At 35.8% G+C, this 15134-nt stretch overlaps 1 protein-coding gene and 1 long non-coding RNA gene across 2 annotated transcripts; one reads left to right on the forward strand and one right to left on the reverse strand.

Moving 5' to 3' along the window:
* Positions 1–5020: 5020 nt before the first annotated feature.
* On the reverse strand, positions 5021–7180 carry FOXL2 (forkhead box L2). The gene has a single exon (XM_072139616.1). It carries the CDS (start codon positions 6938–6940, stop codon positions 5969–5971), a length of 972 nt encoding a protein of 323 aa, XP_071995717.1. The 5' UTR covers positions 6941–7180; the 3' UTR covers positions 5021–5968.
* Positions 7181–7422: 242 nt separating this feature from the next.
* Positions 7423–13853, forward strand: LOC140120658 (uncharacterized). The gene is made up of 2 exons (XR_011853933.1): positions 7423–7713; positions 13629–13853. It is a non-coding gene; the product is annotated as an uncharacterized lncRNA (long non-coding RNA).
* The last annotated feature ends 1281 nt before the right edge of the window (positions 13854–15134 follow it).

Raw genomic sequence — 15134 nt, forward strand, 5'->3', positions numbered from 1 at the left:
CAATTAAATGTCTATTAATATCTATTAATCTTTTATCATTATGGTGCTATATACGCAAGATTCATCCTCAGTGTTTCCAAAAATAATCCAATTTGATTTGGTGCCTGGAAATAATCAGACGTGTAACAAATCTACGCATTGACAAATAGATTTGCTCATCTCTTCCACTCACACAACCCCATTCAGAGGTAACAGCAATGATATTCTCCAACGAATGTGCTTTGTGTGTAAGTTTAACCTTAGACACTCGTAGCCATAGCCTGCCATGCTGTATACAATGTGCAGGGATTGACCTCTGTATACCTCTCCTTCTATACAGAGGCATGCAGAGATATTCTCCTCAAAATAATAGAATATTCCATTACAGGACATATACAAGATCTATGTGCTGTAATAGACTATGATTTTTACTGTGTTGCAACGGCTTAATACATTTCCAGACATCCGAAAGTGTCTGAAGTGACTCCACATTCATGAAGGAGAAATAAAATTAGGTAAACTTGCTTTTTGTCGGTCTACGTGTGTGCGACACAAATTGCGCCACAAAAAGTGTAGGAGAACACTAGTGACAGTTTCACAAGATGCTGCCAAATTGAGCGACAAAAAAAAAGTGCCGGAACATGGTGCAGCACAAAAAAGTGCTGAAAATCCTATAATAATTTATCCCCCAATCTTTGTACAGCACAGAAGAACATAAAGCAGATTCCACAATAGAAGTATATATATATAAATATTTGTAGCTGAGCCCCACGTTTCAATAATTGTTAGAGCATGCATGAATATATATATACAGAACCCACCCTACGTAGCAGGACATATAGGACTGTGCACACATGCAGGACATATGTAGCAGAATCCATCTTACTTTATAAGTACATATAGGACTCTGTATACATCTAGTACGTATGTAGCATAGTCCATCTTAGTTTATTAGCACATATAGGACTCTGTATACATGTAGTATATATGTAGCGTAGAGCATCTTATTTAGTAGGACATATAGGATTCTGTATACATGTAGTATATATGTAGCATAATCCTTACTTTAGTAGGACATATTGGCCTCTGTATACATGGAGAATATATGTAACATAGTCCATCTTACTTTTGTAGGACATATAGGACTATGTATACATGTAGTATATAAATAGCATGGTCTACCCTACTTTAGAAGGACATATAGGACTCTGTATACATGTAGTATGTATGTAGCATGGTCCATCTTATTTAGTAGGACATATAGGACTCAGTATACATGTAGTATATATGTAGCATGGTCCACCCTACATTAGCAGGGCAGTAATTGAGGTGCTGATGGATGTGCTGTTTCCTGATTGCTGCTCCTTCTCTATTCTATGTCACATTAAGATGATTGCTAGCTCTGTGCATATCCTGCCTGCCCCGCATCCATTGTAAGTGGTAAGGAGGGAGGGGGTATATTTCCTTATGTAACACTATGTAACACAGGGCCTGTGCAGCAGTTGATGTGGAACCACAGAACCCAGCAGAGGAGACATATCTTCAGCTCCATGAACTAGTAACCTACAATGAAGTAATCTGCTCCTAATCATAGGCAGGATCTCTATAGGGTCCATCCGCCTGTGTGTGCAGTGATCTGTAAAGAATTATGGGCTGCACACTTTTCTGATTTCCTTCCTGCATCCAGTAATGTCATTCATGCCAGGACTATCCATATGACTGACATGTACTGTACATGCTGTGTGCTCCCCATATACAGGGCCATTCCTAGAAGACTCATGTCGTGCTGTCTAGTAGTAGTGTGAGGATGATGGACATGTCAGCACATGATGTCTCATTATCTCCTGGGTGTATGGAGGCGGCAGGGGCCCCATATACACATGGGATCTACATGTCTATGTGCAGTATCAGGAGTATATGATGTACATGAATTCCTCCACTGGTATTGGATCCTAGCTATCTAGAATGGAAGCAATCAATTCACCAATATTCTGAGTTACTAGGGATATTATAGCACACCTGACAAGCAGTTACACCTGTATTCACCTGCAGTAACATAGCAATAATTGCTGGAAACTGATGCACTGAGCCCAGACAGGAGGAGGATGTGTAGAATGAATGTAGAAGTAATACATTTACTAGCTTAACCGTAAATGCATAGGTCTGCAGTAAATATACTTATAGCACGCTATAGGTGAATAATCATCAATATAGTATGAAAGGACTGTGTGTGCATTAAAAATGAACGTGTCTGTAATTAAAAGAATGTCTAAAGGTGCAAGGCATATAAGCCAGATAGTGGTACACTAGAATATAGAATACATTGTAGTGGTTTAGAACTCTGTGTATAATGATGTATTTGCTATTTGATATAAATTATGTATATAATCGGCAACATTTATAAATAAATGTAGCCTAGGCTATGCCTATAATATATAATTATAATTTTGTCTACAATGCAATGCATATTCTGTTCTAGTTAGATAGATAGATAGATAGATAGATAGATAGATAGATAGATAGATATTGCATAAATGTCTGTGCTTATAGCATGTAGATTTTTGTAAATTTATGAAATATCTCTTAAATATATGTATATACATAGGTGTGCCATTAATAAGCTTTATATAGAATAAATGAACCTTTCTAAAGCTATTTGTAAAATAAATAAATGTATCTATAGAAAAGAAGTACAATAAATGTAGTGTGGCTATAATATGATGATTACTATTGTGTATATAGATGTACTAAAGCTTCAATAATAGTATGTAGAATTTGCTGTAGCTACATGTCTTATGAATATAAATATACATGTCTCTAACCATATAAATATTGGAGTTTATATTTATCGATATAAATACATCTTTGTGTAGTTCTATATATAACAGTGATATGTGTCTTGCTATGTATAAACTTCTCTGACTTTAATGGAGGCACTCGTGACAAGATGTTAAAAGTAAAACTTCTTGCCACAAGTGCCCCTAAATCTGTGAAGTTTACAAGGAGTAAGGAGAGTCTATCAATACATGCTATAGTGAATCTAATTATGTGTAAATTCAGCATGGTGTTTATAGCTATATGTGCAAGTCATATACAGTACATGTCTATGGTTACACTATGTGCACAATAACTGTAGGCATGTGTACAATTATGTATAAATCTATAGCCATGTGTTAGAATAATGTAACAATCTCTTGATGTGTCTATAATTAATAAACGTGTATAAACAGTAGCTATGTATATATGTAATATACGTGTCTATAGCTATTTACAGAGTTAAATATACATTTCAATTCCTATGTTTACTAGTAATTTACATTGTATTTATTTATCTATGTATACAATATACATCTCTGAGCCCTATATATACAATGAATAAACATGAATAGATATGCTTACAATACATATACCAAGTATCTATGTTTGCAATAGATATACATGTATAGCTCTATGTACAATGTATATATATATATATATATATATATATATATATATATATATATATATATATGTATATATATTTATGTACAATTATGTATAAATGTATAGAACAATGTGTGCAATTAATATAGACGTATAACTGTGTACAATGAACATACACTTTTACTGTATATGTGCAATTTATATACCTGTATCTATAACAATATCTGTTTTGCTGTGAATTTACATGTATGAGTGTACAACAAATTACATGCATATACTGTGTACAATTAAAATACCTGTCAGTATCTATGTATGTAATGAATATACATGCATATAACTACGTGTACAGATAATATATATCTAGAGAATGATAACTATGTAAACAATTAATACACGTGTATGTAACTGTGTGCAATGCATATAAATGTATATAGCTATGGGTACAATGAATATACATGTATATAGCTATAAATACAATTAATACATTAATCTATACAATTCACACGGGCCATATCCTGTGTTGTGATTCACCTGCACCCCACATCACAATCTATAAGACTTTTTTGCACCTTCTCTCACCATTAATATAATTTACTTTTCCTAGCTGTATCCCCCGCACCCACTCGCTTGTATTTACAGCAAATACCTTTCTACAAGACTGAACATACAAAAGGCAAGACAGGAACATAAAAGAATACAATTTGTGTAGTGTAATCCCAGGAAATAGACCATATTGATAGAATATTCATTATCGTGGAACAGGCCTAAGAATGAATGTAAATAATAATGTGTATGTATAGTCCTTCTTACTCCATATAATATGTATCACAGGCGGCATATTCATATACACAGAACAATACGTATTTAGATTATTTTCGGACCGAATTCAATGCGCAAAATAAGGCTTTATGTTACATGTACTGTGAAAAGTGAAAACTAATTAATTCCTTATGGTAGAATATAGCATACATACCTAAAGTAAATTAATACATACCTAAAGTAAATTAATGATACAATCGCATGGAAAACTAGAAAATAAATATTAACCGTATGAATTGTAATAATCTATTTATTATAAATTGCAATGTTTGTAATATGTATATATATATATATATATATATATATATATATATATATATATATATATTGTATACACTATATATTAAAATTAATAGCAAAATAATTATCAGTAAAATACAGTAATTTTTTTTATGAATACTGATATTAGCAATTTTACCAGTATAATTTACAATTCATCGGGGTTTTATGTGTTTGTGTTTATAATATCTGTCTATTTATAGTTAGTTTGGTTAGGTTACTTGAATACAAGACATTGTGACATTTCTCACTTCATCTGCAATTAATGTATTTTCTTTGGTATTCTAAATATATATATATATATATATATATATATATATATATATATATATATATATATATATATATATTACAAAGAAATAAATAATTATATTCAAATAAAAATAAATTCGAACTTTAAATACAAAACCACAATATAAAATGTTATAAACCTTAGGTATATAAGACTTGTATCCCCATCCTCTATCTAAAGCAGTTGACTGTCACTTTCCACAAGAACATACAATGCTGGGAGCCGAGGTTACAAGAAATGGATATTTTTATTGGGGAATTTACAAGGCTAAACATACAACCAAAACAACAAATCCAAAAAAAGTGCTCATTGACTTTAGTCTGAGGAAGTTGGTCCCATGTATTGTGGCCATACACTGTATCCTGTGTTGTGATGCCTCAACCTTACAGTACAAAACACTTAGACAAATTAACTTAGGATCTGGACACTAAATCTCCTCATTCCCATTCATACATAGTACTTGGTTATTCATCACAGGTGGATATGGCTCACTGGATTCATCTCTACTGTGGGGGTCATTGTATTAATGTTCAGTACTGTCTATAAGTTACCAGGACTAAGAGTTGCTGTTCAGACTATATCAGACTACATGGACCTACAATGAAATAATGTATACAAAATGAAGGGTATATTCTCTATATGAGACAACAATGTACAAGTGAAATTACATGTGGACAGCAGCAGAAGGATCCCAATAAAACAGCTCTAGAACACTGGGCAGTGGATTGGGAGGGAAAACCACACTGGTGACCCCCCAATACATATTAAAATATTCCAGGAGCAATGGCTATGCTGTGCAGCCTGCAATAAATCTGGGATTTGTAGTTCCCCATAAATATCTTCTACCTAAGCTCAGTGCATCACTGCATATCTATGTGTGCTTTGCATGTACCATAGATCTATGTACTTGGTATGACTTCATGTATGTAATAAGTGTAAACATGTCACAGGTGAGACAGGTAAAACACACTAATATACAATGATACACTTACACTGCCTTCATTCAGCAGAGGGCCCCCAGTGTATCTATGGCACCAATGCCTACAATAATCCTCAACTATAACAAGAGACTGTGGGTTTATGGGTGCATCTTCTCAGGCAGCAATGTTTATAGCCACACAGGTGTAGTATCATGGATGTAGCTCCACTGGCAGGTCCTCCAGGCAAGGTCCTCTCTCAAAGGTCTATTCTAGGGTGCAAGGCACTGTGCTTGGTGTCATGGTCCCAGTATGAGCAGTGCATCATGGACAGCTCTGAGGGCTGCCTGGCACAGGTAAACTGCACTCCATTGGAGGTGGCTGAAGGTGGGGGAGCAGGGCTGGCGGGGCTCAGCTGCTGGGGGTGATGGGCATGAGGATGGTGGTGGTGGTGGCTCATCCCATTATAGGAGTTGACCATACTGGGTAATGTCATGCTCTGGACCCTGGAATATGGACTGTAAGAGGACGATGCAGACAGTCCCTTGACATTAACTGGGCTGACATTGCCACCAGCCATTTGGCAGGAGGTGTAGGACATAGGGTTTGGAGCTTGACCTAGGGACCAGGAGTTGTTCATGAAGGTAGATTGTAGGTACTTGGGTGGAGACAGGTAGCCATAGGAGTCACTGCTGAATAGGCTCTTCCCTGCTTGGAAGTGGCTAGGAGGAGGCCTGAATGGCCTCTTCATCCGTCTTCTCCTCCTGTAGTTGCCCTTTTCGAACATATCCTCACAGGCAGGGTCCAAGGTCCAGTAGTTGCCCTTCCTTTCCCCTCCACCCTCCCTGGGCACCTTGATAAAGCACTCGTTTAGGCTCAGGTTGTGGCGTATGCTGTTCTGCCATCCCTTCTTGTTCTTCTCATAAAATGGGAACTTGCTGATGATATACTGGTAGATGGCAGAGAGGGTCAGCCTCTTCTCCGGGCTCTCCCTGATGGCCATGGCAATGAGGGCCACATAGGAATAAGGGGGCTTCTGTGATGGATCAGGCTTATCCTGCCCCTTCTCCTGGCCCAGGTCCTCCTTGTCCCTCTCCACTTCTTTGCCGCTGTTGGTGTTGTGAGCCATGAGTGCCACAGTGTTCTCATCAGGAGCTTGGTAGGTAGCCATGGTGGCACAGTTCTGGCTCAGGTAGTTGTTAGCGCTGCTGTAGTCGGAGGTGGCACTCATATGATCAGATAGGGTGGTCCATAAGGTGTTGCAATAGTCCAGACTTTGCAGGTGATGTGTCCTCCAGCAGTCAGCAGTCCTCAGGAGTTATATAGCAGGCTGGGCATGGGCAGAGGCTCCCACCATGTGTCTGTGGCAGATGCACTGAGCAGAGCAGGCACTGGCAGGCAAGTTGTGCCAAAGTTTCTGGCGTGGAGTTCCCTCCCCTGTCCTGTCCCTCTCTCTGCAGGAGGCTGAGACCTGTGAGGATCCTTCCTCTGCTTTCATTGTATTAGAGCTGAGAGAAGTTCCGCTTCCGTCAGCAGCACCCCCCTCCTCTACACCCCAGTCCAGAGAGGGAAGGGTTCACCTCCAAGTCACAGACACCCAACCTGACACCTATCAGCCAGGCACAACACAGCTTGGGGGAGCAGAGACCTCTCACCCATTGCAGAGCCCATTCCCTTTAACCATTTATAGACTGCAATTTACACAGTTAAAAAAAAAGGTTCTTTTCCCCCATGAGTTTTGTGTTGGCAGCTCAGTGCTGCATGTGCCTTGACTTGCTCGGTCAGGATACAGAAGAAACGACTTGTCACACTCAGTAGACTGGATCTGCCAGAGGAAGAAGAGACAACAGTGTGCAGCTTATAGAGCCTGCACGCTACATTTATCGGCCAACTCAACTGCAAAACGATCTGCTCGTACAAGAGACATCATCAGATCTACCCCGACATTACACTGCATCTGCTCTGCATCCCTGATATTGCACATATCTCTACACATATCATACGGTAAATATCTACACATTGTAGCATTCATACATATTCATACAGATAGATGTAAGTGCCATATATATATATATATATATATATATATTTAGATTTATTGCAAATAAATTGAATTATTCCCCCTACGTACCCAACTAGCAATATATAAGTTAATTTAGATAGAGAAAACATTTTTATTTAAGGTATGTATTTATATGCACTAAATAATAAAAATTGAATACGCATAAAACATAATTTACATTTGCATCTAGTTTGCTGCGACTTCTCTTTCTATTATTCGGTCATAACTGTGCTGCTCCTTTCTACAACAACTATCCATCTATCTATCTATCTATCTATCTATCTATCTATCTATCTATTATCTTTCATCTATCTATCATCTATCTTTCAGTCTCTTTGTCTATGTCTTTATATCTATCTATCTATCCATCTTAATGTCGGTCTCTATCTACTTTCAATCTCAATCTCTCTATATCTATTTACCTATCATTCTATCTGTCTGTCTGCCTCTATCTATCTATCTATCTATCTATCTAACTATCTATCTATCTTTCAGTCTCTCTATTCTATCTCTCACAATCAATCTATCTTTCTCTCTATCTTTCTGTCTGCCTCTTTCTCTATCTCTATCTATTAATATAATAATATATATATATATATATATATATATATATATATATATATAATCTTTCTCTATCTATGTAAATGTATTATGCTATTGACGTCGTTTAGCTATGACTTACTCTAGCAATGTAGAATTGAGTGATCCTAGCAGCCAGCCATCTCTGTGTATGTAGCTTCATGTCATATTTAGAATAAGTTTTTCGCTTACATTCACTTGGTTGCAGACACAAGACACCTTGAAAACTTTTTCTCAGTATCCAAGAAAATATTTGCATGTTTTGCTAAAACCTCCATTTACTTCATTGAAAGCTACATACAAAAAAAAGTAGCAGTGCAGTCATGTAGTGTTTATTATGAATGGAGATTTGTTATTGCTGTTTGGAGATAATATCTTTGTAGCCAATGGCAAGTCACACAAATTCTATTACACTACATACAGAGACTGGATCAGTTGAGAAATTAGGATTATCATCTGTATCTGTATTTATGGATTGTGTGATGATGATTGATGGTGACTTTAATGATTTTATCCTTAGCACTTTATTTTGGGGAGAGAACTATAAATTACATTTAAGTCATATTTTTGCAGCTGACATTGCAAGTCGCAGTGTATATGTACAGTTATCTAACGTAAAATACCTATCTATCTATCTATCTATCTATCATATGCACTAAAAAATTCTCAGTCCAGATTATTGAATCTGTTATAGCGTACATATGATATGACCTCCCCATGTATCACCGATTCCATTGCTTACCCTAGTGTTCCTTAGATATGATCTATCAGAGCCCTTATTGTTACATCGGAGGTGCTTATTTCATACTATACAGAGATGTATGGAGAGTAATGAATAGTAATGGACAGATCCCCAGTTTATGTAGTCCTAACAAAAGTCATCATAATATTTCCTAGTACAATCACCTGCAAAGAATAGATATTGAACTACCAAATAATGTTCATATGGATATTTGAAAAATGAAAGAACAGAAAAGATTGCTGTAGCATAGTACTCGTTTTAACAAATATAATTTATATATACATATATAACTTGGGAAAAATCTAAACATATATTGAGAAATATACCGTGAATAATAATATAAAATTGACAATAATATAATATTACAAATATAATAATATGAAGAAGAAAAATAAGAAGAATTCAAATCATAGAAGTAGATACATGGCCAGTGAGCCAGAGATTAATTAAGGAAAAAAATATTTTTTAATTTATATATTTTATGAAGAACTACAAAAATAAATATTAACATCATGGTTATATTTTTATTGTTTGTTTGTTTATATTGTAAATTGAAATGGGGGTGTTACATAGTAATGTCAGATGTTTTTGTGAAGCCTTTAGAAATTCTTTAAAAATTATTTTTTTTAACAAAATCTATCTATATTAATAAACAATAATAATAACTATATATACATCTATTTTTGTAAGTCTATCTTGTAATCTCTTTTGTAAGTATTTACACACATTTATTACGCATTTATACAATTCTATCTGTATATCAATCATTCCATCGTGTTAACACTCAAATGTTTATATCAAAACCCACTTCTTACAAACATCAACAAAAAATACAGTGTAATAAACACAATACAGTACAGTACTTACAAATATAAAACAGTGCAAACACATACAGTACAGTAAATGCACATACATACAGTACATACACACATAAAACCCAGTACATATAGGAACAGTACGGTAAATACACACAGTACACACACACACATAGTAAAATGCATACACATATTATACAGTACATAGACATATAGGACATTACATACAGTACAGTACCTACACATATAATACATTACATAAACACATACATACAGTACACTACATACACACACTATACAGTACATGCACATTTAGGACATTACATACCCACATACAGTACAGTGCATACACATACAGTAGATTACACACACACATACTGTACAGTCCATACACATATAGGACACTACATACATACGTACAGTACAATGCATACACATATAGTAGATTACACACATGCACACAGTACAGTACATACACATATTATGCAGTCCATACACATATAGGACTATACATACACACATACAGTGCAGTACATACACAGGGTATAGTAAATACACTTATAGTACAGAACACACACAAATACATTATGCAATGTCTCTAGATGTCCCATGTAAGAAATAGAAAATCCTGGTGAATTGAGCTGTAATGAGCTGGTAATAAAGCAGATGCTTGTAGTCATGTACTAGTTAGCATGCTGTTATATTCTTATGAACAGCTGAAGTTCCCTGGAAACTGTCAGCAGGGCTATCCTAGATCTGTGGAGCAATGCAGTGCTGCTGCACGATAACACGCTGGATACAAATATAAGGAAGCTCATGTGCCACACACACACCCCAGCCTGGTGCTGAGCATAGGTCCAGCTGCATCCATATGCTGCCACCCTGTGCTACTAATAACTGCAGGAGGCCTGCCTGGCACAGCTCTCATTATATTACTACTGCTTCTTAGGCTCAGACCTACGCTTGGAAATAGAAGACAGTCCCATGCACCATGGTATGTATATTGTATGCATAGGTGATGTCTTGACCCCTTACTGTCCTGAAATAACTGCATATTCATTGGTAAACCATGTTATTCCAAGTTACTGCTGCACCCTTTAATTCAAAGGGACAAAGAATAAAGAATAAATAATAGTCTAGGACACAGCTCTCTTATTCCCACTATATATATATATATATATATATATATATATATATATATATATATATAATCTCATAAGAGCAGTACCATACATATTCACAGAAGTTCAACCTACACTTCTAAAGTTCTACGACTCAAGGGAAAGCATAACATTTATAAGAATATATATTTGCGTACATTTCTATTTTGAGTAATTTCTACTTATATATATATATTTATATATATATTATAGGAACTAAAGAGAGTAGAGAGATGAGGGTTTATAATACTCCAATTTTTTTTGTACCAAATAGGGATATATACAGATGCACTAGATAGTAGATGAAAAATAGATATATAAATAATTGATAGATAGGAAACAATTCTAGATTTTTTCATTTCTGTAACATTTCGAAGGATATAGCATAGTCTGTAATTATATTTCGAGAACTGTAAAGTGAGTATATGCTACATTTTCCATGCCCAGTGTCTCCACATGGATATTTAAGAATTGAAGATCAGTTTACACTGCAAGGAAAACACATTAACATTTCTTTTACATTATGAAGATTGTGATAGGGAACTCAAAAGGCTACTTCATTTTCATCATTACAGAATTGGCTATTTTTATAAATCAATTCATGTCTCTCTATAGTTAATGTATGCATTTATTTTTTCATATGTATTTATTTTATTTATCTTATGTATTTTATGAAAGTATTATTACCTATGCCACAATCTATGTAAAACATCATAATTCATCTCTATATAAATATAAACCGTGATTCAGGAAACAGGAGGGGGTCATTTATCTTATTTCCCCCTTCCCTGAGCTCTTTTTGCCCCTTTTGTGAGTCGATTTTTTGTACCTGATTTGTCTTTGTCAAATAAAGTTTTTTTCCCCCTTATTAGTGTCGCCATATAGGCACAAATCAATGTTAAATAAGGCTCAAAGATCTGGATACAGGTGAAATACAAAGACAAATTAGGCACACACCAGGATTACTGCTACATGGCGAACTGCAGCGAATTTTTGGAAAAAGGTGCAAAAATTCCGGAAATACCCCAATGCGCTCATAAAGTAACTAAAATACAACCAAAAGGCACGTCAGACTAAGATAAACAACCCCCAGGGACTATTTGAGATAGAAATTAATCATATTTGTTATTTTTTAAATTAAAATCTTCCTCTAACTAATCATATTTGTTATTTTTTAAAATAAAATCTTCCTCTAATAAAAGAAATAGAAAAAAAAAAATTATGTTTGTGTGATTGTTTCTGTTTGGCTGAAAATTGCTGCCATATAAAGTTCAGATCCACAAAGATTTCCAACACAGCCTTTAAAACCATGCCAGAAATAGACTGCAAGTTGTTACTTTGGCAGAAACAGGACAAGTTGATTATAGAATCAGAATACTGTCATGCATCCTGGAAAATGTATTTCCCAGAATCCCGCAGTGGAGCATCAATGGCTGTAAGTCACCACATGCCTGCAAGGCGGCCTCAATTGATAAAGTCTCCGTAAGGAGAATTTATGCTCCCCAATCGAAATCAAAAGGACATTCAAACAGTGACCAGAGCCCTCCGTTGTGTTGTATACACTTCAACATAGGCCAGAAGTTTCATGAGTTTAGTGACCGCTGTGGACAATAAAATTGCAGGTGGTGGAATGACGTATGTTTGGTCATTGGCCATAGCCGCCATGTGACTGCGGACAACCCCTCAGCCCAGGGGGTGGAAACAATCAATATATAGGAACAGGGAAAAAGGGAAGTACCTTAATTTTTTTTTCATTTCTTGTCCACGCTCCGAACACCTAGCGTTTTTCCAGGGATACCAGTTGCGTCACCGTTGTGCCCAGCAGACATCACCACAAATTTATTGTGTATCAATAGGCACCAGTTATTGAAGCCCAGCATCCAAGTAGTGGTGGAACACAATTTTGATACTAGGATAGGACACCCCTTTTAACCCTTGTGAAAAATATTTTTTAGTAGATGGAAAACTGGGGACACACATTTTGTAATCACAGTGTAAAGCTGGTTTCTGCCGATTCGTTTTTGGCTGCAAGCCCCCTACAGTCCCGTTTTATATTTTTCAGTGGAAATATATATATATATACATACACATATATATATATATATATATATATATATATATATATATATATATATATATATTATTTATTTATATATATACAGGCGGTCCCCTACTTAAGAACACTCGACTTACATACGACCCCTAGTTACAAACGGACCTCTGGTAATTTATTGTACTTTAGCCTTAGGCTGCAATAATCAGCTATAACAGTTATCACAGGTGTCTGTAATGAAGATTTATTGTTAATCCTGATTCTTATGACATCCCAACATTTTTTAAATCCAATTGTCACAGAGACCAAAAAAGTTCTGGCTGGGGTTACAATGATAAAATATACAGTTCCGACTTACATACAAATTCAACTTAAGAACAAACCTACAGACCCTATCTTGTATGTAACCTGGGGACTGCCTGTATATATATATATTTATTTATTTATTTATTTATTTATTTATTTTTTTCCTTTTTTTTTTAAATTTATATTTTTCTGTATTTTTCAGTTTGTGGCACAAGGGATTAATGGATTCTGAAGAATAGTCCCTGAAACTGGTGGATTCACAACAGCTGCGCCAAATTTTTTTGTGCAAAAATAGAACAAGTCGAGTGTGTTGGGAAAATACCAATATTATGGTGCTGACACTTTATATCCTTTGCTTTTCAAATGTTGAAGTTCTGTAATAAGAGTTGGCAGTGGTAATAAACATTCTGTAGATTTTAAATCCACAGACTATTTCATTGTAAGCGATTTTTTTGCAGCATGTAGATGAGATGTGTAAAAACTTGCCTCCATTATGTTGTTAATGTAAATTGATGCAGGTTCTAAAAGTGATTACAAATCTTTATCTATACAGCACCTTCATATTTCACATGACTGTACAGATCATGGGGTACATAGATAAGTAAATTGAAACATAACAGAGTAATAACATACATTAGGGTGGCACAGTGGCTGAGTGAGTAGCACTTCTGCCTTGCAGCGCTGAAGTCCTGGGTTCTTATCCCACCCAGGTCAACATCTGCAAAGAGTTTGTATGTTCTCTCCATGTTTGGGTGGGTTTCCTTCAGGTCCTCCGGTTTCCTCCCACACTCCAAAAAACATACTGGTAGGTTTTTTAGATTGTGAGCCCCATGGGGACAGGGACTGATTTGTCATGCTTTATGCAGCGCTGCGTAATCTGTGTGCGCTATATAATTATATTATATACATATTATTATACATATGAAACAATAGGAGTGTGAGGAGGAGGGAAGAATATCTGTTTGCTATAACAAGCATTTGTAGGTGTGACACATAGATTTGCCCCCTCTACAACAGCTATCGTCAAAATCCATGTCTGAGGGGCCAAATATTATACTACCAAAAAATAGAGCATATCCATTGTTCCTATGAAACTCCTATAGGTCATATACTTAGGAAACCCCTTCACGTTAAAAGGATCTCTTATAATACTCCAGGTTTTCTGACACTTAGATCCTTTGTGGAATCCGATTCCCCCGGAGCGCCACCACAGGGGAAACAAAGCACTTTACAGCCCTCATTCAATCCCATAGACTATCTTTGTATAGATGTGCTGGCTAATAGATGAGGGTGCCTAACAGAAAACTCTGCACTGCTATTAAAAATTTACTTGTAGAAAATTTTAATAATTTTTTTAAAGCATTTTATTAACACATGGATGGGTCGATCGACATGGGAGATAGGATACTGTACAAGCTATAACAAGAATGGGTGACGCTTTACTATATTCTACAACCTCAGAATAGAAGGGCTGTACGTTCCCAGGACAGTTCTCAGACCATGTAGACAATGAGAATCAGAAACTTCTCAAAGCTCTGTCTTGACAAGGAAGAATTACAGCTATGTCAGGGATATTAAAGGTTAATCTTAGCCAGGCGGAGGATACAGAGTTGTCTCATCCACTCCAGGTACAAGAAAATAACACATTGATTGTCAGGTGGATTTTTCTCTCTCTAGTATATTCACCTCCTGATCCACAATAAGTGCT

This window comes from Engystomops pustulosus, chromosome 3, assembly GCF_040894005.1.
Source record: "Engystomops pustulosus chromosome 3, aEngPut4.maternal, whole genome shotgun sequence".
NCBI lineage: Eukaryota > Metazoa > Chordata > Amphibia > Anura > Leptodactylidae > Engystomops > Engystomops pustulosus.